Source organism: Heteronotia binoei, chromosome 13, assembly GCF_032191835.1.
Source record: "Heteronotia binoei isolate CCM8104 ecotype False Entrance Well chromosome 13, APGP_CSIRO_Hbin_v1, whole genome shotgun sequence".
Taxonomy (NCBI): Eukaryota; Metazoa; Chordata; class Lepidosauria; order Squamata; family Gekkonidae; genus Heteronotia; species Heteronotia binoei.
In genome coordinates, this window is record NC_083235.1 from 32,513,801 (window position 1) to 32,536,776 (window position 22,976).

Here is a 22,976-nt window from a genome sequence, read left to right on the forward strand (position 1 = left end):
TATGAATGTTTTCTACGGTCTCATTAATACCCCCTTAGTTGTTGAGCTGTAGACTGCTCAACCCTTTCTGTGACATCACAGCAGCTAAACCAATAGTAGCCAGAGGAGCCATGATGACTCCTACACCTGCTGTGCTCACTGTGACATCAGAGTGCTGTAACCAATCAAGCCTGGATGACACTCATCACTCTTGTAGAGTGAAGATATTCTGGAAGCACAACAGTGAAAAAGAAGGCTGCTGCATTCACCAGACAAGTCAACAGGGATCCAGATTCTGTGTTGGAACCAGCATTTTGTAGTTCTTACCTCGACTTTCCCTTCCCCATTGTCCACCATCCTCTCCTGGGCTGCCAGCTCTGGCCTGGCGTGCAAGACACTGGTATCAAATTTCTCCTGGCTGACTTTAGCTGGAAAGGAAACATGAGTCAAAGGATGAGCAAAGAGCATCAATTGGATGAAAGATGTGCAGTCATGAACACTTTGGGGAGGCAACGAATAAAAGAGCCACAAGAGGAAGACTGGAGTAACCTACAGCCTTCTGGCCCTTCTGCACCTTCTCAGTATTGGCTGGAAGCAAACAGATGCTTCAGATATTGACAACATAATGATGGTAGGCTGATCAGGTGGCCTTAGCTCATCAGCAATATGAAGTTTCCTTAGGTCATCAGCAATATGAATCTAAGGAGACTCAGAGAGCTGGAAGGAACCTCTACGGAAGCCTTAGGGGGGAAGAAGTTTGGACATCCCCAAATTAAGTAATGTTATACCTGATGATCCTTCTGAATATTTCATTAATGGAAGCTAATAGCAAGAGACCATCTCTTGTTAGCCAAGAATCATTATCCAGTTTTTGGAATGTAATACCAATATGAGTTTGGGCAGGTGACACTATCCAGTTTGTGGGAGGATCAGAGAAACCATGCTAAGCAGTTTGAATTTGGGGGTGGGGGTGGAGAGAGAGGTGGGTAGCTTGAGGAGCAGTGGCTGTCTCTAGGGATCTGATGCAGGATTAGCAGTTCTGCCAGATGTAAGAAGGAGTATTTGTTTCTACTATATCTTCTTTACTTGTCAATAAAACATCATTAAGAAAGAGAACATACAACCATCCAGAGGAAGTTAAACCCTATGGTGTTTTCTCTGGACTTTTCATTGCTTGGGAATCCCCAGCATTCATTGTTTCAGAAGTAAGTATCGGCCCCTTTCATTGCAGAGATATAAGGGGAAAGGCATGTCCTTATAATGAAAGGAGCTACAGCCTTACTTTTTAAACAAAATGAAAGTTGGAAGTTTGGAGGACAAATAGATTGCTATGATAACACTATGATAATGTCTCAATTGTTGGTTTAAAAAAGGACTAAAAAGCCCCCCTGTGGAGTGGGGGCAACAGTCACCATGGAAGACTGACACAGAGAAAATGGCACCAATGGGGGCAAGACCAGGAAGATCCAGACTTTCCTGTCCTCATAGGTGCCACCCCAGCTTTGCTATGACCCCCCACCCCCCACCCCACCCCCCAAAAATCACAACAAAGCAATTTTGGGAAAGATTGAATTAAAATGGAGGAACTCAGGAGGTGAGCAGAAGTTGTGAAGAAGCAAGGAAAATAAACCTACTTCCCAATACCATCCAAGCCTTGGTGGCCCTGATGAGGGCAGAAGGGCAGAGTAGACATTTGGTAAATAAAAACAAAGTGTAGGTGTTCTTAGATCTCATCTGATTCTCTGGCAATAGGATCTTCCTTACCAATCTGGCCAACGGTATATGTTTTTCCTAGTCCCACTGTCTGGTCCAGGACAGTCCACTTCTGGAACAGCTGCTTGAACATGGCTGACTCCACTCCATCATGCACAGTCTCTATGTTGGTGCTGTAAGGGTACCCTTGCATCTTCATGAATTCCTGTAGGGAACAAGCAACTACTGTATGGTCTGCTGAAATAATAATGCACAGCAACTGAATGTCACAGAAACTTCCAAGTTTTTTCAATAGTAGGCTTCATGATCAGAAATCCATGTTGGGCTGTCCACGTGATTTTTTTTTATTGATGGCAATGGCGAAGTATAGTCTGTTAGTTATTGCTCAATCAACACAGATCACGAAGGGGCGACCGTGTTAGTATGCTACAATGAAACAAAAATCCAGTGGCACCTAAAATACTGACAATGAGTTTTTGTGAGTCACAGCTCATTTCTTCAGATGTATGTAGAGGAAATCACACTGGGGAATATATTTAAAGATAAAATTACAAGGCGGGAGGGGATGAGAGAGAGAACTGGATGAGAATTCCATCCTGAGCCTCTTAAGTATAAATTCTCGGTCAGCCCTGACCTAGGTAGCCCAGGCAAGCCCGATCTCATCAGATCTCAGAAGCTAAGCAGGGTCAACTCTGGCAAGTACTTGGATGGGAGACCTCCAAAGAATATCAGAGCCTGGAGGCAGGGGCAGGCTCTATTCAGCCACCTCTCTGAATATCCTCTGAATACTCCAGGGGGTCAGTTACCAGAGATTGCCATGACTTCCAGGTGCACACACACATACACAAATACAAGAATACCTCCAAAATAAAAATTCTCTGAGTTAAATCAATTTTGATCTAGTCAATGAGAACTTTGGTATTTAATAGACCAACCTATTCTCAAGAACTGTTGACATCTACTCAGTCCATGTATCCAGTTTGAGTTTGAATATATGCATTTCCTCGAACATATCAGCAATGCTCTTTTCCTCCCCCTACAATTTCATGTTCAGTGTGTTCAGATGCCTTCTCAAATTAGAAAGTACAATGGTGGCTGGCCTACTCATTCATGTGTGCTAGCTAATTAGATTAAAAAACTGCTACAATTCTCAAGCTAGCTGCATTCTGGGGTCATTCCCAAAACTTCCTCAGAAGGCCAGCAATAGACAAGACAAGCCTCACCGTTCATCAGATAGCAGCGCTAAGCAGAAGAGAGAGGTAAACTTCACCATGGCCTGAGGTTCCAGAGTGATATCAATCCAAACCACAAATCATTTTCTAAAATGTGGCTCATTTATGTCACCTCAAGGGGAAAACATAGCCATTTTCCTTTTATGACTATGGTTTCCAGCCGCCTGGTAAGCCTGGAATTCTCCTGGTCCAGGCCACAGAGATCAGTTCTCCTGCAGGAAATGACAGCCTCAGAAGGTGGACACTACGGCATCACATCCCAAACTCTGCCCCCTCCCCCCAGTCCCATTTCCAAATCTTCAGGAATTTCCCAACCAGAGCTGACAATCCGTTTATGACACTGAATGTGCAGAATAGGATCAGCAGTTGTGGGACGTGTTCCAAGGTTGTACTGAATCCCAGTCAAATGATATTTGATTCCCAGCAGAAACAGCTACCTGGAGACAAATGCTACCCCCAGAGATTTGGAATAATGGAACTGTATAAAATTGGCTCATATCAAATTAACAGTAAGTCTTATGAATAATATTTATAAAGTATGTCCATCCACTGGCATCCTGAGCATTTTACACACAAAGATATTCAAAACCAATTCAAAACCAACTTTAAAAGAGTAAAATAGGAAGATATGATTTAGTCAGATTTTCTTGCCATACCAAGGCCTTAGACATGGCTGTTTGCTTCTCCACCTTAGTGGCACCTTTCCCCTTCCATACATAGATTTTCATGCCACCATGATCCAGAATGTAGCAGTCCTGAGGGGGAAAAAAAAGAATGGAATGAGCAGTCTCCCACGGTCCTTAATTAGCTTCACAGCATGTTTCCTTGGGGAATAGATGAAAATGAGGTAATCCTTTATTTGTTTGGGACACTGGCTGTTGCCCACTTCCCTCTCATTTTTCTCCTCCTGCCCATCTTAGCAGTGGTGGGAAGGGCTTGCTGGGGATGGACAATCCCGAACCCCTAGAGGAACCTATCAACCAGTTTCTGCCTACTAAACATAAGATGAGCTCCCATCAGCTTTTCTGGTTCATCTTGCCCAGTTCCCCTCCTCACTGAATAGGGAGGTCAGATCTCCTGCTTCAGTGGGAGACCTTCTACCCTTTGCTGGCTTTGCCTGCCACTGTCAGCTGGCCTGTAGGGGAAGGGAATTCTGGGGAAATTGGGGTCAGTAGATCACTGCATGATGTCACTTCTGACATGACCCAGAAGTGATGTCATCAAATCAGTCGATGCTCTAGTATTCGGTCAAAACTCTATGGCTAAACCAGACTACTGGATGAACGCTGAAGTGTTGCCCCATGTGAAGATGTCACTTCCTGCTCACACCAGAAGCAGGGTCTCCTGCCTGATGTAAATCTCCCACAGATTTCCAGCATCTGCTTGTCAACCATATCATAGTAGTCCCCACCATGTGTAGTTTTAGTCCACATGAGTCCCACAGTTCCAAGTATAGTCTGATCAATGGACAAAAGTGAAAATATCCAACCCATAGCTGCTGCAGGGCCCACCCCCTTTTTTTCTCTTTGATAGCCTATTCTGGTGCTGCTTCGAACCAGAGAAACTAGAAGAAACAAATAGGATCTCTCTGCAATGCAGCTTTGTACCTGTTTTTATATTACGTTAACTACCACAGCTCATCAATCCCAAAATCTGAGACTTGTGATTTGGTAAAGCTCTGTGAGAGATTCTCAGTCCCCTCACAAAACTATGGTTCCCCAGTTTTCCTGAGGAGTCTAAATCTGTAACATAGATATTTCCAAAAGTGGTCTGTCCAAAATTCCCATTATCTACAGATTTCAATAGATATTTCTAAGAAAATACACCTCAAAATCAGAGCTCAAGGCTGTAATTCTCAAGGCAGTCATTCTGGGTAATCTCACCGTTAATACCATTAAAATTCTTTCAGTGTAAATAATGTGTAGATTGCCATTGCAGAAGATCTTCTAAGCACCAGCATCAAGGAGACCCCTAAAAATAGCCACATCCCCATTTTGAGCTTACATCATGATTCAACATCTCCTGAATGAGAGGCCGTCTGGCTTCTTCTGTGATCTGCATTTTCCCTTCAGAGTCTGAGACACTAAACAAAAAGGAGAGAGAAGTGGGTTCATTTTGTACTACTGTCCCTTTTGGTATTTGAAGAGCGTTGATTTTTGAAGAGGCTTTTTAGCATCGACCAGAATGGTAAGAATGCTCTCCAGAAGCAGCTAGTAATAGTATTGTGTATGTGTGTGTATTTTGCTCTTCAGGATTCCACAAACAGGGGTGGAATTCTAACAGGAGCTCCTTTGCATATTAGGTCACACACCTCTGATGTAGCCAATTCTCCAAGAGCTTACAAAAAAGAGCCTTGTAACCACCCCTGCCCACAAAGATATTTTTTACATGCTCCATGATCCCTCAACTTCAGTTTCTATGTAGTCTTTCCATTATTTTCAGCTTTTTCAGAGTTTCTTTTTTAATTGAGCCATGGGTGATTGAACAGGAGAAATCCCCTGAGGTTTCTATATAAAAACAACACCTCATTATTGTTCAAATTCCAGTTTTTCCTCAAGGCAAAAAATGAGTTCACACACGTATGTTCATCACTCAGTGACAGTAACAAGAAGTAACCACTTGTATGTGCGAAACAGACATCATGAATGGAAACACCACATGCAACATTTTCATTAGCACTTCACTCTGTGTAATTCACAGTGCGGTTACACATTCAGCTATGAGTCATGAAGCAGTAAATCCACTGAATAATGGACATGCATGTCTAAATCAGCCCTCCAAGACTTGCTACCCAGGGAGACATCCTTCAGTTACTTGTATTTCCTAGTCACACACATACCCTTACACTTTTGCTTTCCCCCCTTCAGCAGGAAGGAGCTGCCTCTCCCAGTTCTCATTTAAGAACAGAACTATCAGGAGACCACATTAAGGAAACATCTACAGCCATTAAAAGTCTTTACCAACACTCTTCCATCACAAACCGAGGTTCCAGGGCCTTCACGCCAAACTATAGCAGTAGATCCATTCACTGTTTCCAGATAGCATTTTCACAACAGTCATTTCAGTGGGTTTACTGTTAGTGGCAGGTTACAATCCTGATCTCCTCATATCAGGTTTGCTGATCCTTGTTACAATGAAATTCAAGTCAGATTTCACAGAACTAATTTAGAATTCCATGGGAAGGCACTGAAGCACTGAAGGAGTCCTCAGGTATTTATAAAGCTATTTTCTCTCCTGATAAAATTATACAGTAATCCCTGATGGGCAGTATAGTATAATCTGGATTAGGTGGCTTGAAGAATAATAATAAGAAGAATTGCAGATTTATACCCCGCCCTTCTCTCTGAATCAGAGACTCAGAGTGGCTTACAATCTCCTATATCTTCTTCCCCCTCAACAGACACCCTGTGAGGTGGGTGGGGCTGAGATGTCTCTCACAGCAGCTGCCCTTTCAAAGACAACGCCTGTGATACCTATGGCTGACCCAAGGCCATTCAAGCAGGTGCAAGTGGAGGAGTGGAGAATCAAACCCGATTATCTCAGATAAGAGTCCATACACTCAACCCCTACATCAAACTGGCTCTCCGCGAAGGGGCTTGGTGAGTGTATTGTCCTGTCTTTTATCAAGAAAAGGGAACATATTTGGACTGAGGTGGCCAACTGGCTGTTATATTATTGGTGGGGCCAATGGAAATGCAGCCTGATAGGTTAAATTGGAACCTGGTGGCTGAAAAACTAATAAATATCAGAGCTGACTCAAGAAACATTGCTTCCTACCAATCCTGTTCACATTCTGACTTGGATAGCTCAGACTAGCCCAATCTCCTCACAAGCTAAACAGGGTTGTCCCTGGTCAGTGCTCTTGGATGAGTGACCACCAAAGAATTCCAGGATCAATATGTAGAAGGCAAGCAATTGTAAATTTGGTGTAGTGATTAAGTGCACAGATTCTTATCCAGGAGAATTGGGTTCGATTTTCCACTCCTCCACTTGCAGCTGCTGGAATGGTCTTGGATCAGCCATAGTTCTCACAGAGCTGTGCCTGAAATGCCAGCTTCTGTGAGAGTTCTCTCAGCCCCACCCACCTCACAGGGTGTCTGTTGTGGGGGAGGAAGGTAAAGGAGACTGTAAACCACTTTGAGATTCAGAGTGAAGGGTGGGGTATAAATTCAATATCTTCTTCTTCTTCAAATCACCACTGAATGTCTCTTGCCTTGGAAATACAATTGAGTTGCCACAAGTCAGCAGTGACTTGACAGCAACAAAGAAAGAAAGAAAAATCCCATCCACAGACCCACCAACTCTCCTCTGTGTTAAACTGCAAGACTGTGTTAAACTGCAACAATGTTCTCTCTAAGCTGTGGAGTGTTATGAGCAAAAATTCTACTTTGTGAGCTAAAAGCATTAAATGACGAGAGTTTTGAGCTTTGTGGCTTCACTCTGGCTCTACCCTTAACCAACAAAATTCTCCCTAGTTCTGCTCCTGGCCTATCAAATTCTGTGTGAGAACTTCTGCATCTTGGTCCCAACACATCTCTCTGCCAGGATGTGGGAGATGAGCAGGATAGGGAAAGTGCAAAAACATTTTTCAAAGACAAACTTGGCAACCTCACCTTCGGTCAATCCCAGCAGAAAAGATTCTGTTAGCAAATACCACCTCACACTCCTTCTGTATACTCTCTGTATCACTACTGAATCACTATAATGAAGTCTAGTTCTAGCCTTGCTAATCTCCATGTGGGGCCTTGAGATCTCCCGGAATTCAACTTGAACTCACACTAATTCAAACTGAGAGCCAGTGTGGTGCAGTGATTAAGAGTGGTGGACTCTAAACTGGAGAACTGGGTTTGATTCCCCACTCCTTCACATGCACTGCTGGTGTGACCTTGGGTCAGTCACAGTTCTCTGAGCTGTTCTCTCAAGAGTAGTTCTGGAAAGAGCTCTCAGCCCCACCTACCTCACAGGGTGTCTGTTGTGGGGAGGGAAAGGAAAGGAGATTGTAAACCGCTCCAAGACTCTGAGTGAAGGACAGGGTATAAATCCAATCTCTTCTTTTCTCTTCTTCTTCTAATTTCCCAGACTACAAAGATCAGTTCCCCTGAAGAAAATGGCTGCTTATGAGGGTGGATTCTATGGCATTATACCCCACTAATGATGCTTTCCTCCCCAAACCCTTCACCCACCAAATCTCCTACAATTTCCCAACTCAACGCTGGAAACCCAGTCTTCTGCACCCAGTAAAATCTTATCCACAGACCGATAGAGAGTGATGCTGGTTCTCTGCTGCTGTTCTACTGCTTCATCTGAAATGGCAGGTTTCAGGTCCTGTGGTCTCTCTCCAAGTTCACTCTCCAAAACCTTCATCAAGTCTGGGCTGGCTTCTTCCTCATCACCTTCCACCACCCTGATCTCCGTCCGGCCGCCGCGTTCTCGATCACGGATGTCTTTAGCAAGGAGCATAGCCTAGGGAAGACATTGCCTATGGGTTAGCACACAAAAAAATCTATGGCTGGTTCAGAATTTTCTTTTTTTACCTTCCCGGACCTCCATTTGGAGGGATGCATAGTTGCTACAAATGCCAAGTTCCCTCCTTAGCTCCTCAACCAACTCGATTGTACTCTCAACCTAGTTATTTATATCGTGCCATACCTGAAAGCAGCTTATGTTACAATTACGACATTACTGTTTAAAAACAACAAAATAAAACCCTCAGATAATGCCCCTTCACAAAAGATGCCTGCCGTTTATACCCCACTAAAAGGCCTAGCAAGCAAAAAGGCCTTGTAACACCTTCTGAAAATTTAGAAATTTCCTCAGCTTCTGAGGAAGCTACACTGAGAAAAAGCATAAGCTCTGGTTGATGACAGGACAGCTACCTTAAATTGGGGAACAACCACCAGATGGCAGCCTAAGGACCATAGTTTGTGCACTGAGGGGTAAGAAAGGAGACAGCCCTTTAGATTGCTTCCTATATACTGATCACCGCAAGGTGTGCTCCCCAGTGACTCTGGATGATACAATCTATATAGGGTTGGCAGGCATGGCCTGGCAACTGTTGGGAGATGGGGAAGACAGTTACTTATTGCCGGGGGAGCGGGGAGAGGGAGTGATTGTCACCAAGTTGTGATGACCAGGGCTTTTTTTGAGTGCACAGGAATGCACAGGAACGCAGTTCTGGATGGCTTGGTGTCGGGGTGGGGTGGGGAGGGTGGCCTCATATGCAAATGAGTTCCTGTTGGGCCATTTCTACAAAAAAAACCCCACCCTGACCATAGCAGAGTGCATTTATGGCTAAACGAAGCAGAGCTTCTCTTTGTTTTGAGTGTGCTGGTCAGTTACAAAGTTACACAGAGTCACTTGTCAGTTTCAAACTAATAAGAGTTCTTTATTTAGGGAACTCCATTCTAGATACTAAAGATGAGAAACAGAGACAAGCATCTAGCTATTCTAACTACATAGAATGGGTGCAGATGCACAGAGCATCCCTGCACTCATGATGCCAAAGATGGAGAGCAGCATGCCACCTTCTGTGTGTGTGCAAGAGAAAAGTGAATGGAAATAAGGCAATTTCCCTGAGATTTATCAGTATCAAAGGAACAGAGGCAGAAGAGTACAGGGAGGAAACCTATAGTTTGCCAGTCAACCTATCTGACTCTTTCCTAACCCCCCTCAGGAGGCTGAAGCTAAGTGACAGTGTCAAAGCCTTCTCTTCCAAAACACATGAGGGAAATAACAGGCTTTTCAGCCTATCACAGGGTTGTTGTAAGGATCAGAGGAGAAGGAAACAGCTACATACATTGCAGTAATCTTTTGGAGTATAAATAGGAAGAGCAGAATAAAGATGCTTCAGGTTAAGTCATCTCCAAGAAAGGAATTTTTCAGTCTTTGCTCTCCCTTTTACTTTTCCTTCAATTAAATAAATTAATAGGAACCTCAAGAAGCTCAGAAACCTTTCAAAAGTGGCAGATTTCCCACCTTCATGCGTTCCTGCTTATTGCTCTCTGGTCCATTCCACTGTACGATGACTCTGCCAAGATCCAACAGGAACACATCGCCGACATTAAAGCTGTCCCAGCTCACTTCCACCTACAGAATTAAGGGAGAGGGTGTGAGCACAGAAGGGCAGAAAGTGAAGCAAGACTGGGTCCAGGCTAACTTTTCCATGGGTGGAGAGACTGTTCACAAAGTGTGATTTTCTGATCTCCCCTCTACAGCAACATCCTGGAATGCCCTTTAAAAGTCCCCAAAACAGGATTTAGGAGGCATTTGGGGATCTTGTGGGAGAGAGGAGGCAGAAAAGTCACTCTCTATGGGCAGAAGGCCTGTGGAAACGTTAATCTGGATCTAAGCCAAGGTGAGATATAAAGAATCAATTCAGGACAATAGAGGAACTGATAAACCTTTAGATTCAGGGCAGGGAACACACCTTAGCTGAAGCTCACCTCAGTGGCTGTGACATTCCTCTTGCCTTTAACGTGCAGCAGACGCTTGACATTGTAGACATTGGTCTCCACATGGTTCATTCCAGATGCAACACCCCCCTTCTTGTAGCTGGTTGGGGAAGAGTATATGGAAAAGGAGCATGAGAGCAACAATCTGCCACACTGGCCGAATGAACTACGTTTTGCTGATAGCGAAACGAATGGCTTGTGGTAATGTGACTGTGCAGTCCTAAACATACAAGTCTCACTAAATCCAGTGGGACATAATTCCTTATAAATGTACTTAAAATTGCAGCCTAAAGATCAGTTATAATGATGCTTGAGCATTATAACCCCATCCCCATATCAACACCCCTGATTTATTTAAAGCAAATGACCCACTGGGACAGTTCTTAGTACAACATATATATGGAATATATCATCTGGCATATTCTTCAGCTGTGGACTATGATGCTCTTGCATAGGGATAGTTGCAGCGTTTTGATTCCTCCTCGGGAGGAGTCAGTGCAGAGGTGCATAACTCAAAGGCCACATGCTGTGTAGCCCACCCCACCCGAAGATCCTGAGCTGGGCAGGTTCTGACATGCTCCTCCAACTCTGTCCCCAGATCTCATAGTGCAGGTCCATCCATGGAGCTTTTGTGCAGAGCAGTGGCCTCCAAGCCATGACTCTCTGTTCCAGTCTAGTGGTGGTACCAGGCAATGCCCAACTAATGCCCTCAGCCACCTCCACCCATGACACCTTTTAGCAGCACAATGGCATTCCTTGAAGAAATGTATTGTTTACAACAGACGCCAAGGATCTAAATCTTGTAACCACCAGCCTAATAAGAAATCCTAGTGAACTCAAAAGCTTGAGCAACATTTTGTCTCAGTTTGCTTGGTCTTAATAAAAGGTATTACACAGAGTTTCCCAACTTGAATCCAGCAAATCTGGCCTGCTCCCCAAGAAAACTCTACAAGTCAATCTACTTTAGGGTTGCCAATCGTCAGGTGGGGGCAGGGGATCCCTCGGTTTGGAAGCCCTCCCCGCATTTCAGGATCATCAAAAAGCAGGGGGGAGGGGAAACATCTGCTGGACATTCCATTATTCCCTATGGAGACCAATTTCCATAGGGTATAATGGAGAATTGGTCCGTGGGTATCTGGGGCTCTGGGGGGTTGTTTTTTGAGGTAGAGGCACCAAATTTACAACATAGCATCCAGGACCTCTCCTCAAAACACCCTCCAGGTTTCAAAAAGATTGGACCAGGGGATCCAATTCTATGAACCCCCAAAGAAGGTGCCCCTATCCGTCATTATTTCCAGTGGAGGGAATGCATTTAAAAGGTGTGTAGTCCCTTTAAATGTGATGGCCAGAACTCCCTTTGGAATTATGCTTGCTCCTGGCTCCACCCCCAAAGTTCCCAGATATTTCTTGAATTGGACTTGGCAACACTAATCCACTTACATGACGCCTTGTTTGAAGTAGCCTTTGAAAAGCTCAGACTCATGGCTCTGCACTTCACGGTGCTGCACGGGGACCCCACCGAGGTAGTCATCCAGTTGAGTGGTGTAGATGGCCGCACAGCCCTGCTCATCTTGTGAGGAACTTTTCCCAATCCAGTAGTGGATATCGTAGGACAGTGCACTGTTGCCTGATCTGCGAGTCTGCATGATGGATGGGCAAAGGTTGCAGAGAGCAATAAGGGTATACGTAGATCAAGCTGCTGCAGGGCAAGGTCAAAGATAGGGTAGCTGCCCCAAGGTCTGTAGGTTCACCCCAATGGGGCAGCTATCACAAGTTTCTGCTGTCTTCCACTCTGATATAGTAAGTTCATGGGCACAACCCTTTCTCTTGCTGGAGCAGCAGTCTGGTAGCAGGCCCTGCAGTGCCTCTTCCCCACCACTAGAGGTGGCAAAGGTACTACAAAGAGCAGAGATGGGACTTTGAGCCACAGCACCTCGGACTGGAATCAGACCCAGAATCAGTTCAGGCCCATACCCACAGAGGGGCTGTGTGGGCACTGCCCCCAACTTCCCCTGACTTCCAGGGTGCCCTCTTGGGTGCAGCCTGCCTTTTTTGTTTTTGCATTGCTGAGCTGATGAAGCCTTATCAGTGGCAGCTGGGGGTGGGAGAGCTGAGCAGTGCACAGGGCACAGTGCACTGCAGCAGCAAAAGCAGCAGGAGGAGAGGAGGGAGGCAGAGGAGTAGGAGGTGGAGGAAACTGTGGGGAATGAGCTGGGGAAGGGGGGATGGATGGAGCAGCTGGGTGCAAAGTGCCAGGGTTGGGGAGAGGGAGGTGGAAGGAACCCCCTCCCCCTGGCTGCACACAAGGTGCCGTCCCTCCTTGATTCCAAAGTTTTAGTGTTGGCTGCCTCGACTTGGCCACTTTCAGAGCCTCCAGCTTTTGCCCCTACCCCAGAAAGCTTCTGAGAAGTGGCAAGCCCTGTAGTGAATGGGAAAGGGTGTCCCCTACTTTTTAAAAGGCCCCCCAACTTTTAAAATCCTGGCTACACCCCTGAATCAATTCCAGGTCACTGAGACACAATGCCATTTCTCTATGTCTTTTTGTTGATGTTGTTGCACAAGAGGCTTTGAAATAATGTATTTTACCTTTATTTACACTCATAGAATCATAGAATGATAGAGTTGGAAGGGATCTCCAGGGTCATCTAGTCCAACCCCTGCACAATATAGGAAATTCACAAATACCTCCCCCTAAGTTCACAGGACCAGCATTGCTGTCAGATGGCCATCTAGCCTCTGTTTAAAACCCCCCAAAGAAAGAGAGCTCACTACTTCCTGAGGAAGCCTGTTTCACTGAGAAACTGCTCTGTCAGGAAGTTCTTCCTCATGTTTAGCCGAACTCATACTTTGATATCATAGAAAACAGTGGCTTGAAGCCAAAGAGATCTGCTTGTGAAATAGACCTTGAGAGTGGGGCTTACTAACTTTCCCCTCCAACTACAGCCCTCTCCAACCAATGCCCACTCATTCCCCTCCACCAGTTTTGTCCTTGGGTGGTCAGCAAACTCTCAGGAACAGAATAGGGGAGCAAAGGGGAGTCTACACCATGAGAGAGGAAATCCATGAAAATTACATGGAAGTGCTCTTGACTTAAGTCTTCAGAACTGTACGGCTGGATACAAACCAGTGTATTGGTCTGAAATCTTATAGGGGTAGAGGTAGGTTTGCCAGTCTCCAAGTGGTGGCTGGAGATCTGGAATTACAACTTGTCTCCAGGTTATTTTGATCAGTTCCCCTGGAGAAAATGGGTGCTCTGGAAGGTGAGCTGTATGGCATTATATCCCACTGAGGTCCCTTCCCTCCCCAAACTCTGCTCCCCAAATCTCCGGGTGTTTCCCAGTCCACAGCTGGCAACCCTAGGCTGAACGGAGGAAGAACAGAGGTGCACTTAAATTATGGACATGATTGGGCATTATTTCGAAATAATCTCTGTGTGTTTATTGTGGGATGAACATGTGAGGTGAATGGACAGGCAAGTTGCCCAGAGCCCAAGAATCCTAGATGCTGTGCAGTGGTTTAGGACAGATAGCCCTGCCTTTCATATCCCCTTCAAAAGTTCAGTCCCAAAAGCTGCTTTTTGATTGATCCCTAACCCATGCTTTATTCCTTGCTTAGCACACCTGGAATGTCTCCAGTCTAAAGTCTATAAGCCGATTAAATGCGCTATAGGGGTCTACAAGCAAGGCACAGAGGCCAAGGCCCTTCCAGCAACTGGTATTTGGAGCTTTACTGTCTCTAAAAATGTTCAGTTTTAGTCATCATGGTTAATTGCCATTGATAGACCTCTCTTCCAGGAATTGATTTAATTCCCTTTTCTAAAATTATTCCCAGCATGAACCTGGGTAATGCTTCATAAGCACAATGAATAGAAGAAGATGAGATCTCTGATGCCAACTTTGGCCCAACCCTCAGTGCCCTTACCGAGAGGAGAACGTAACAGTCACCCTCATAGAAGCTGCCGTAGGCATTCGGAGGCAATGGCACTAGATCCATTTTCTGGGAAGAAGAAACAAACATGTTACTAAGGTCAGAAGACAAAGTATACTCGATGGTTTGAGTAATTTCATCATCCTCTGAAGTGTCTATCAGTAAAGTAGACAGGAAGACAATATACTCGGGATAATATGCATGGAAGATGGATTATGTGGTTGCGTTAACTTGCCCTCTAAACATTATCTACCTTGTAGAAGTCAACAGCCAAGCTACGAGGTGCTGAAAATGGTCACACAGTGGCCAAAACCCAGGTACCATCAGGAGGTTCACCAGTGGGGTCAGAATTCCAGAAGCCCTGCTACTGTTAACCCCCAAGCACCGGGAATACAGAGCATCAATGCACCACACATAGTGTTCTTGTGGCTAATAGCCACTGATGGACCTCTGTTCCATATTTTTATCCAATCCCATCTTGAAGCTGTCGATGCCAGCTTGGTGTAGGAGAGCCAATTTGGTGTAGGAGAGCCAGTTTGGTGTAGTGGTTAAGTGCATGGACTCTTATCTGGGATAACCGGGTTTGATTCCCCACTCCTCCACTTGCACCTGCTAGCATGGCCTTGGGTCAGCCATAGCTCTTGCAGAGGTTGTCCTTGAAAGGGCAGCTGTTGTGAGAGCCCTCTCCAGCCCCACCCACCTCACAGGGTGTTTGTTGTGGGGGAGGAAGGTAAAGGAGATTGTGAGCCGCTCTGAGACTCTCCGGAGTGGAAGGCGGGATATAAATCCAATATCTTCTTCTAGCTGCCACCACTTCCTGTTAATTACTTCCACTTGTTAATTACTCTTTGGGTGAAGAAGTAAATGCCTTTGCAGCCTGAAGATGCAAGGATGGGGACATTTCTACCTGTTGGACACTGGCATACCACATAGCTCTTTAAAGGCACAAGAATCTTGCTGGGAATAAAGGAGGCAACCCTGTCTAACTAACAAGAGAACAAAATTGGTCCAGTAGCACCTTAAGAACCAAACAAAATTTCCCAAGGTATATGCTTTTGTGAGTCTAAGCTCACTTTGTCAACTATGGATAGCTGACAAGTGCTCTTTGACTCATGAAAGCTTATACTCTGGTAATCTTGTTCATCTTTTAAGGTTCTACTGCAGGGGTGTCAAATTCATTTGTTATGAGGGCTGGATCTGATATAAATGAGACCTTGTCGGGCCGGGTTATGTGTGTCATGAAATGTAGCAGACACAGACAGACACAATTAATTTAAACAACCCCCCCCCCCTTAAAATAAACATGCTTAAAACATCAGCATTCTTGCAATATTTTGTTTATTTAACAGTCTCTGATAACTGACATCTCTTGTTCTGAATTATTGCATCAAAAACTGGAGATAATGTCTGTGCTGTAGCAGTTTTGAGTATGCTGTTCAGGTGCGTATCTGTAAGTTACAAACCTACTTTTTATTTACTCACAGGCCTGATAGGACCCCTCTGGGGACCTAATCCATCCCCTGGGCCGCATGTTTGACACCCCTGTTCTACTGTATTTTGCTACTACAGACTAACACAGCTACCCACCTGAAACTAACTAGTAAGCAATATGTTCCAAGCATGGTTATCTGCAAATGGAAGAATGGCTCTCTCACATGATGGATGGCAAATTCCTACTTGGCATTGAGAAAACAGCCTTGCCTCACCTCGATTCTCCAGATGACCAATCCTGGCTTGTTGGTAACAGCCTTGAAAGCACCTGTCAGAGCCATGGTGGCTTCCAGTTTTCAGAATATTCTGTTATACCTGCCAAACAAGAACAAAAAGTTTTATTATCGAGATGAGAATATGGAATGCCACTCAGGGGGCAATGAAATTTGGATTCACTTTGTTCAAACCATGCCCTGGTGATCTCTCCCATGTCAGTCCATGACAATTAGTGGATTCAAGATGGTATTAGGCATGCACATTCATGTACATTTTCCACAGTGCTTACTTTATTGATCGTTCTTTAAAACCCGTCTTTTGCTCATGAACCTTCATCGTAGGCACACATTCCGTCACACTGTAACATGATCAAGAAAAAGAACTAAGGGAGGGTCTATGTAGATAAAGAGGTGGAGCTATGCAAATAAGATTGAGCTTTTTGCATAGGTTGTATCCCAGAGTCAGGAAAGAAGCAGATTTGGCTCATCCATCATTCCAATTGTGTTTGTATGACTGTAATTCATTCCCATAAGCAAAGTCTGGAAAAGCCATGTTTTGCATTACCTGCCCATTTTATTTCAACTAATGTAGGCATGGCAGAGCAGAACACCAGATGATAACTTAAAACAAAGGCAGACTTATTCTGGTGGAGGTTACAGGTTAACTTCAGCACTTTAAACTTAGGCTTCCCTCTAAACTTAGAGTATCTCTTGGATCCTTCTCCAAGCCCACCTGCAGCCCTCTCTTCAGCAGCTAAGCACACAGAACCCTCACACTAAACTGCATGCATGCAGCTCACTGATGGATGTGTTGAAGAGTTTTAGGTTTGGAGCATCACACCTGCACTGGCTTGAATGAGGCATCTCAGGGTACTTTCTGAAACCAGGTAGTCAAAGAAAAAGGAAGCTGGTGGTGGGGACGACCTGCAGAGGTCAGAAGGTCCCATAGAGTCCCTGCCTCTCTAAAGTTTCCTTGGTTATCACTGAATGCCTGTAACATTACATTTCTGTTGCTTGGAAGAAAGTGAAGATAGCATATGAAGAGTGCTGATGGACCAGGCCAGTGGTCATGTTTCTCAAGGATCCTATTTCAGACAGTAGCCAACCTAGAGGACCAACAATAGGCCATAGAAGCCAAGGCCATCCCCTGACGTTTGCTTCCTGGCACTCAGATTCAGAGGTTGACTGCCTCTGAATGTGGAGGCTCTCTTTAACCGCCATGGCTAGTAGTTGCTGATTGACCTAATGCACATTGGGGCCAAGAATCCCAGCTACAAATACAAGTTGATGGGGTGTGAACTGGCAGAGACTGACCAAGAGAGAGATCTTGGGGTCATGGTAGATAACTCACTGAAAATGTCAAGACAGTGTGCGTTTGCAATAAAAAAGGCCAACGCCATGCTGGGAATTATTAGGAAGGGAACTGAAAACAAATCAGCCAGTATCATAATGCCCCTGTATAAATCGATGGTGCAGTCTCATTTGGAGTACTGTGTGCAGTTCTGGTCGCCACACCTCAAAAAGGATATTATAGCATTGGAGAAAGTCCAGAAAAGGGCAACTAGAATGATTAAAGGGTTGGAACACTTTCCCTATGAAGAAAGGTTGAAACGCTTGGGCTCTTTAGCTTGGAGAAACGTAGCCTGTGGGGTGACATGATAGAGGTTTACAAGATAATACATGGGATGGAGAAAGTAGAGAAAGAAGTCCTTTTCTCCCTTTCTCACAATACAAGAACTCGTGGGCATTCGATGAAATTGCTGAGCAGTCAAGTTAAAATGGATAAAAGGAAGTACTTCTTCACCCAAAGGGTGATTAACATGTGGAATTCACTGCTACAGGAGGTGGTGGCAGCCACAAGCATAGTCACCTTCAAGAGGGGTTTAGATAAAAATAGGGAGCAGAGGTCCATCAGTGGCTATTAGCCACAGTGTGTGTGTGTGTGTATCTATATCTATCTATCTATCTATCTATCTATCTATCTATCTATCTATCTATCTATCTATCTATCTATCTATCATCTATCTATCTATCTATCTATCTATCAATCTATCAATCTATCAATCTATCAATCTATCAATCTATCTATCTATCTATCTATCTATCTATCTATCTAAATTTTGCCACTGTGTGACACAGAGTGTTGGACTGGATGGGCCATTGGCCTGATCTAACATAGCTTCTCTTATGTTCTTATGACCTCACCCCCCTGAATCTAATTTCCTTTCAAAGCTGTCTCTGCCTATGGTATTTGCTACATCCTCTGGCAGTGCGTTCCACATTTCAATAATTTATTGTGTAAAGAAGTATTTCATTTTGTTTGTCTTAAATCTACAACCATCAGCTTCATTGGATGCCCTTGAGTTCCAGTATTTTGGGAAAGGGGGAGAAAGCTCACACTGTCCATTCTCTCTAACCCATGCATAGTTTTATAAATCTCCATCATATCCCTCCTTATCTCTTTTCTAAACCAAAAGTTCCAGACACTTCAGTCTTTCCTCATAGGAAAAGCACTCCAGCCCCTTGATCATCTTGGTTGCCTTCGTCTGTACTTTTCCCAGTTCTGTAATGTCCTTTTTGAGATACAGTGACCAAAATTGTACACAGTCTTCAAAATGATGTTGCATCATAGATCTATACTGGAGATCATAATATCATATCTTATTTTCAATCCCTTTTGTGATAATTCCCAACACAGAATTTGCCTTTTTCACCACTGCATCAAAATGGGGTGACATTTTCATTGAGCTATTCACTTTGACCCCAAAGTCTCTTTTCCTCTGTCTCAGCAAGTTCAGTTGAGATTTTTTTTTGGTCACCTTATTTTTACCTACACTGAAATTCATTTGCCACATTGTTGCCTACTCACACAATTTGTGGAGATCCTCCTGGAGCTCTTGACAGTCACACTTGGTTTTTCACCCTTAAAGAGCCAGTTTGGTGCAGTGGTTAAGTGCATGGACTCTTATCTGGGAGAACCGGGTTTGATTCCCCACTTGCAGCTGCTGGAATGGCCTTGGGTTAGTCACAGCTCTTGCAGAGCTGTCCTTGAAAGGGCAGCTTCTAGGAGAGCTCTCAGCCTCGCCTACATCACAGGGTGTCTGTTGTGGGGGAAGGAGATAAAGGAGATTGTAAGCCGCACTGAGACTCTGATTCAGAGAGAAAGGCGGGGTATAAATCTGCAGTCTTCTTCTTCTCCATCCTGAATAGTTCTGTGTCATCTGCAGACTTGGTCAGTACACTGCTCACCCCTAGTTCCAGAACATTTGTGAACAAATTAAATAGCACAGATCCCAATTATGATCCGTGTGGGACTCCATTGCTTACTTCCCTCCACTGCAAGAACTGCATTTATTCCTACTCTTTGCTTCCAGTTGTCTAACCGATTTTTAATTTGTAAGAGGACCCATCTTCTTATCCTACAACTAGTAAGCCTGCTCAAGAGTCTTTGGTGAGGTACCTTACCAAAAGCCTTTTGAAAGTCCAAATACATGTGTACTCAGGGCTTTTTTTGTGGCAGGAACTCGTTTGCATAATAGGCTACACCCCCCTGATATAGCCAATCCTCCAAGAGCTTACAGGGCTCTTATAACAGAGTCTACTGTAAGCTCTTGGAGGTTTGGCTACATCACGGGGGTGTAGCCTAATATGCAAAGGAGCTCCTGCTACAAAAAAAGCCCCGTACTGGATCACCATTATCTCCATGTCTGTTCACTTTCTCAAATAAGTCCAAAAGGTTGGTGAAGCAGGACTTCCCTCTGCAGAAGCCATGCAATTTCCCCCCTCAGTGGGCTTTGTTCCTCTATACATCTATCTTTGATTAAAGTTTCTACTAATTTGCCTATGCTTAGGGCTGGCCCTAGACTGTCTGGCACCCTAGGCAAGGCTAACTTCTGCACACACACACACCCGCACTGATAAGGTCACTGAATCACTGGAGATATTTAAAGAAATGCTTATTGTAAGTGTCTCTGAATCTACATGTGATGTCCAGCCTCTCTGGAATTTCACATTTACCCCCTGCTTTGCGGCCCCCAAGAAGGATCTGCCCTACAATTTAAGACTGAAGAAGTTTCTTCAGGAGTGCCTTTATCCATACAGGCTACAAAAGCTCAGTCACTGAACTGCATTACAGATCTTCAAATGGGGTTTAATGCATTTTATTGATGCTGTTTCATTGATTTTTGTTTCTTGTTCCTTTTAGCTCTTGGATGGTGCTAGCAATGGAAAGTAATGTGAACTCATGCCTCTTCACCGTCCAGGGCAGCCATGGCTTCTTGTCTTGTCTTCTCCATCCAGCATGGTTGAACCGCTTTGTTTCTAACAGACATCAAAGCTAAGCAGGCAGTTCTCTGTACTAAGAAGAAGCCTTTGAAGCCTCTTTGTTCTTCCAGAAATGTTCCTGCATTGTAGAACGTCTCTGGAAATCATGTTCAGCCAAAGGCTACCTAACCATTAAGCAAGGTGAGGCAGCCCATCCCTAGTAGAAGAATCAGGATGTACTAGAAAGGGCCCCGTGGCGCAGAGTGGTAAAGCTGCAGTACTGCAGACCTAAACTCTGCTCACGACCTGAGTTCGATCCCGGCGGAAGCTGGGTTCAGGTAGCTGGCTCAAGGTTGACTCAGCCTTCCATCCTTCCGAGGTCAATCAAATGAGTACCCAACTTGCTGGGGGGAAAGTGTAGATGACTGGGGAAGGCAATGGCAAACCACCCTGTAAAAAGTCTGCCGTGAAAACGTGATGGTGCTTGCACGGGGGACTACCTTTACCTTTAGAAAGGGAAGCCAGTTGTAATTGAGTTCATTTACTTACTAAAGGACTGCCAAGTCAGAGAGGGGCTGTAACTCAGTGGTAGAGCTCTGTACACAGAAAGTCCCAGGTTCAAGTTCTGTATATAGAAAGTCCCAGGTTCAAGCCCGTGACATCTTGGTAGCCACGACAGTCAAAGCAGACAACATTAAGCCAGAAAGATTAGTGGCCTTCTTTATTACAAGACAGCTTCATATGTACATCACAGTGTTCCCTCCAAGCTGAGTTAGTGTGAGCTAGCTCAGAGTTTTTTAGCCTCTAGCTCACATATTTCTGTCTTCACTCAGGAAGGAAGGATGGCCCCAGAGCAAACTAATTTATGCAGTAGCCAAATCGCTTGCTTACAACTTTAATGCCAGTAGCTCACAAAGTAGAATTTTTACTCACAGGACTCCACAGCTTTTATTTCTACAGGTAAAGGGTACTGGGAGATAAAACAACAAACACTATAGAACTACATGCTTACACTAGAAGGTCATGTGCTTAATGGAGGCTACTTCCTCCTTCACCTTGATCTCTTTCTTTGGTCAGTTAGTCAGGTGACTTCCTTTGTTCAAGCAGAGAGGTCAAGAAGGAGGAAGTAGCCTTTCCCTGTAGAAATAAATATGTTTTTGCTTTTTCATGTTAAATGATTATTTGATCCAGTGATCCACCTTACTGTTCGAGATAAAGAAATAGAATTTCAAACAGAAATCCCTAACAAAGTTGGTAGCAGTCGACAGTTGTTCTCGCTACAAAACTGATTATAGCATGGACTGTTTTTTGAACTCTAAATTATTTCTTTAAATGTGGATCGTGTTGAGAGCATGTAGAAAGCAATAGGCAAAAAAGCTGCTATGCTGTGCAGACAAGCCTTAATTTTAAAACGACGCCTTTTTTTCTCTTGCCATTACTGAGAGCGTTCTGACTTAAATGAGCTTTGAATTCAGATTGTCTCGATCTGGAAATGCTGCTGCTTTTGTCTAACAGCCTCAGATGTGCTAGAAAGAGAATTTTTGGAGCCTTTTAACCTTTTTTCTGTGGATTACGTCAGAGACCTTGGAAGAGCTTTGCTGCAACCACGCGCACACATTCAGCTGCCTTTTCTCTCCAGTGAGGAAGGAAGAATCTTTAACTCTGCCCTGCCTGATTGCTGTGAAAAATGTCGAACCCAGAGAGAGGAGCCACTAGATCTTCTGTTTCCACATCTTCAGGAACAGCCACTGCAAATCTTGGTTTTGGTACTGTGAGTAACCTACCAGTGATAGGATTTAGTACCCTGAAGTTAACTAAGAATAATTTCTCATTCTGGCTCTTGCTCCTAATGCAAAGACTTGAGATTTATGGAGCTGAAAGAGTTTTGTCTGAAAATCCCCCTGAGAATGAGCAAGAAAAATCAAATTTTAAAAGGCTAGATGGTTTTGCAAAAACTCTCATTTTAGAATCTCTTGAGGCATATGAAATTCCTGAATTGCACACTCCTAAAACTGCAAAAGAAATGCTTGAATGCCTTAAAGGTAAATATAACAAAACTCCCATAAGCACTATTTATGATTTAAAGGGAAAAATATTTGGTTTTCAAGTGCAAGAAGGGGAGAATGTGACTAAACGTCTGAAAGAATTTATGTGAATGCAATCCAGACTACAGGAGCATGGTGAGGCTATTGCAAAAAGAGACTTAATCTCAACTATATTGAAAGCTCTACCCAGTATTTACAAGCCAATTAAGATGATTTTGAGACTGCAAAAGGATTTGAGTCTGGAAGGCCTGCTAAATGCTATCAAGGAGGAAGCAGCCTCCAGATCTGGGGACAAGGACACTGAACTGTCTGATTCTATGTCTGCTTTAAACCTGAAACCATAGTATAGGAATAAGTCAAGAAGAGATATAATATGCCATTGATGTAGGCAAAAAGGCCATATCGCAAGATATTGTAATAATTGTGATGCTGCTACTGAACAAAGGAATAGCAATGTTAAAGCACATGTTTCAAATAAGGGAACACGGGCGCCATCTCGTGGCCATAGAAATAATAGCAGCCAGAAATTTTTAAGCCAGAAATTTTCCAAGCCACGTGGCCCAGGTGGGAACAAAGAAAGGAACAGAGAAAGTACCATGCGTGTTAATAATGTGAATTTTATTGGCGAAAGAGGAAGATTTTTGGATAGTGGATCTTCTA

At 44.2% G+C, this 22,976-nt stretch overlaps 1 protein-coding gene across 1 annotated transcript in view; it reads right to left on the reverse strand.

Annotated features, from left to right (window-relative positions):
* AVIL (advillin) overlaps nucleotides 1-22,976 on the reverse strand; it is a 52,733-nt gene that overhangs the window by 18,649 nt on the left and 11,108 nt on the right. The window contains exons 2-11 of the mRNA XM_060252875.1: nucleotides 16,009-16,108; nucleotides 14,297-14,371; nucleotides 11,816-12,015; nucleotides 10,367-10,475; nucleotides 9,900-10,010; nucleotides 8,182-8,387; nucleotides 4,929-5,007; nucleotides 3,581-3,679; nucleotides 1,744-1,897; nucleotides 307-407 (exon numbers count right to left, since the gene is read on the reverse strand). Coding sequence (XP_060108858.1) covers nucleotides 307-407; nucleotides 1,744-1,897; nucleotides 3,581-3,679; nucleotides 4,929-5,007; nucleotides 8,182-8,387; nucleotides 9,900-10,010; nucleotides 10,367-10,475; nucleotides 11,816-12,015; nucleotides 14,297-14,371; nucleotides 16,009-16,074 — 1,200 coding nt within the window. The 5' untranslated portion in view covers nucleotides 16,075-16,108. The remainder of the gene's footprint in view (nucleotides 1-306; nucleotides 408-1,743; nucleotides 1,898-3,580; nucleotides 3,680-4,928; nucleotides 5,008-8,181; nucleotides 8,388-9,899; nucleotides 10,011-10,366; nucleotides 10,476-11,815; nucleotides 12,016-14,296; nucleotides 14,372-16,008; nucleotides 16,109-22,976) is intronic.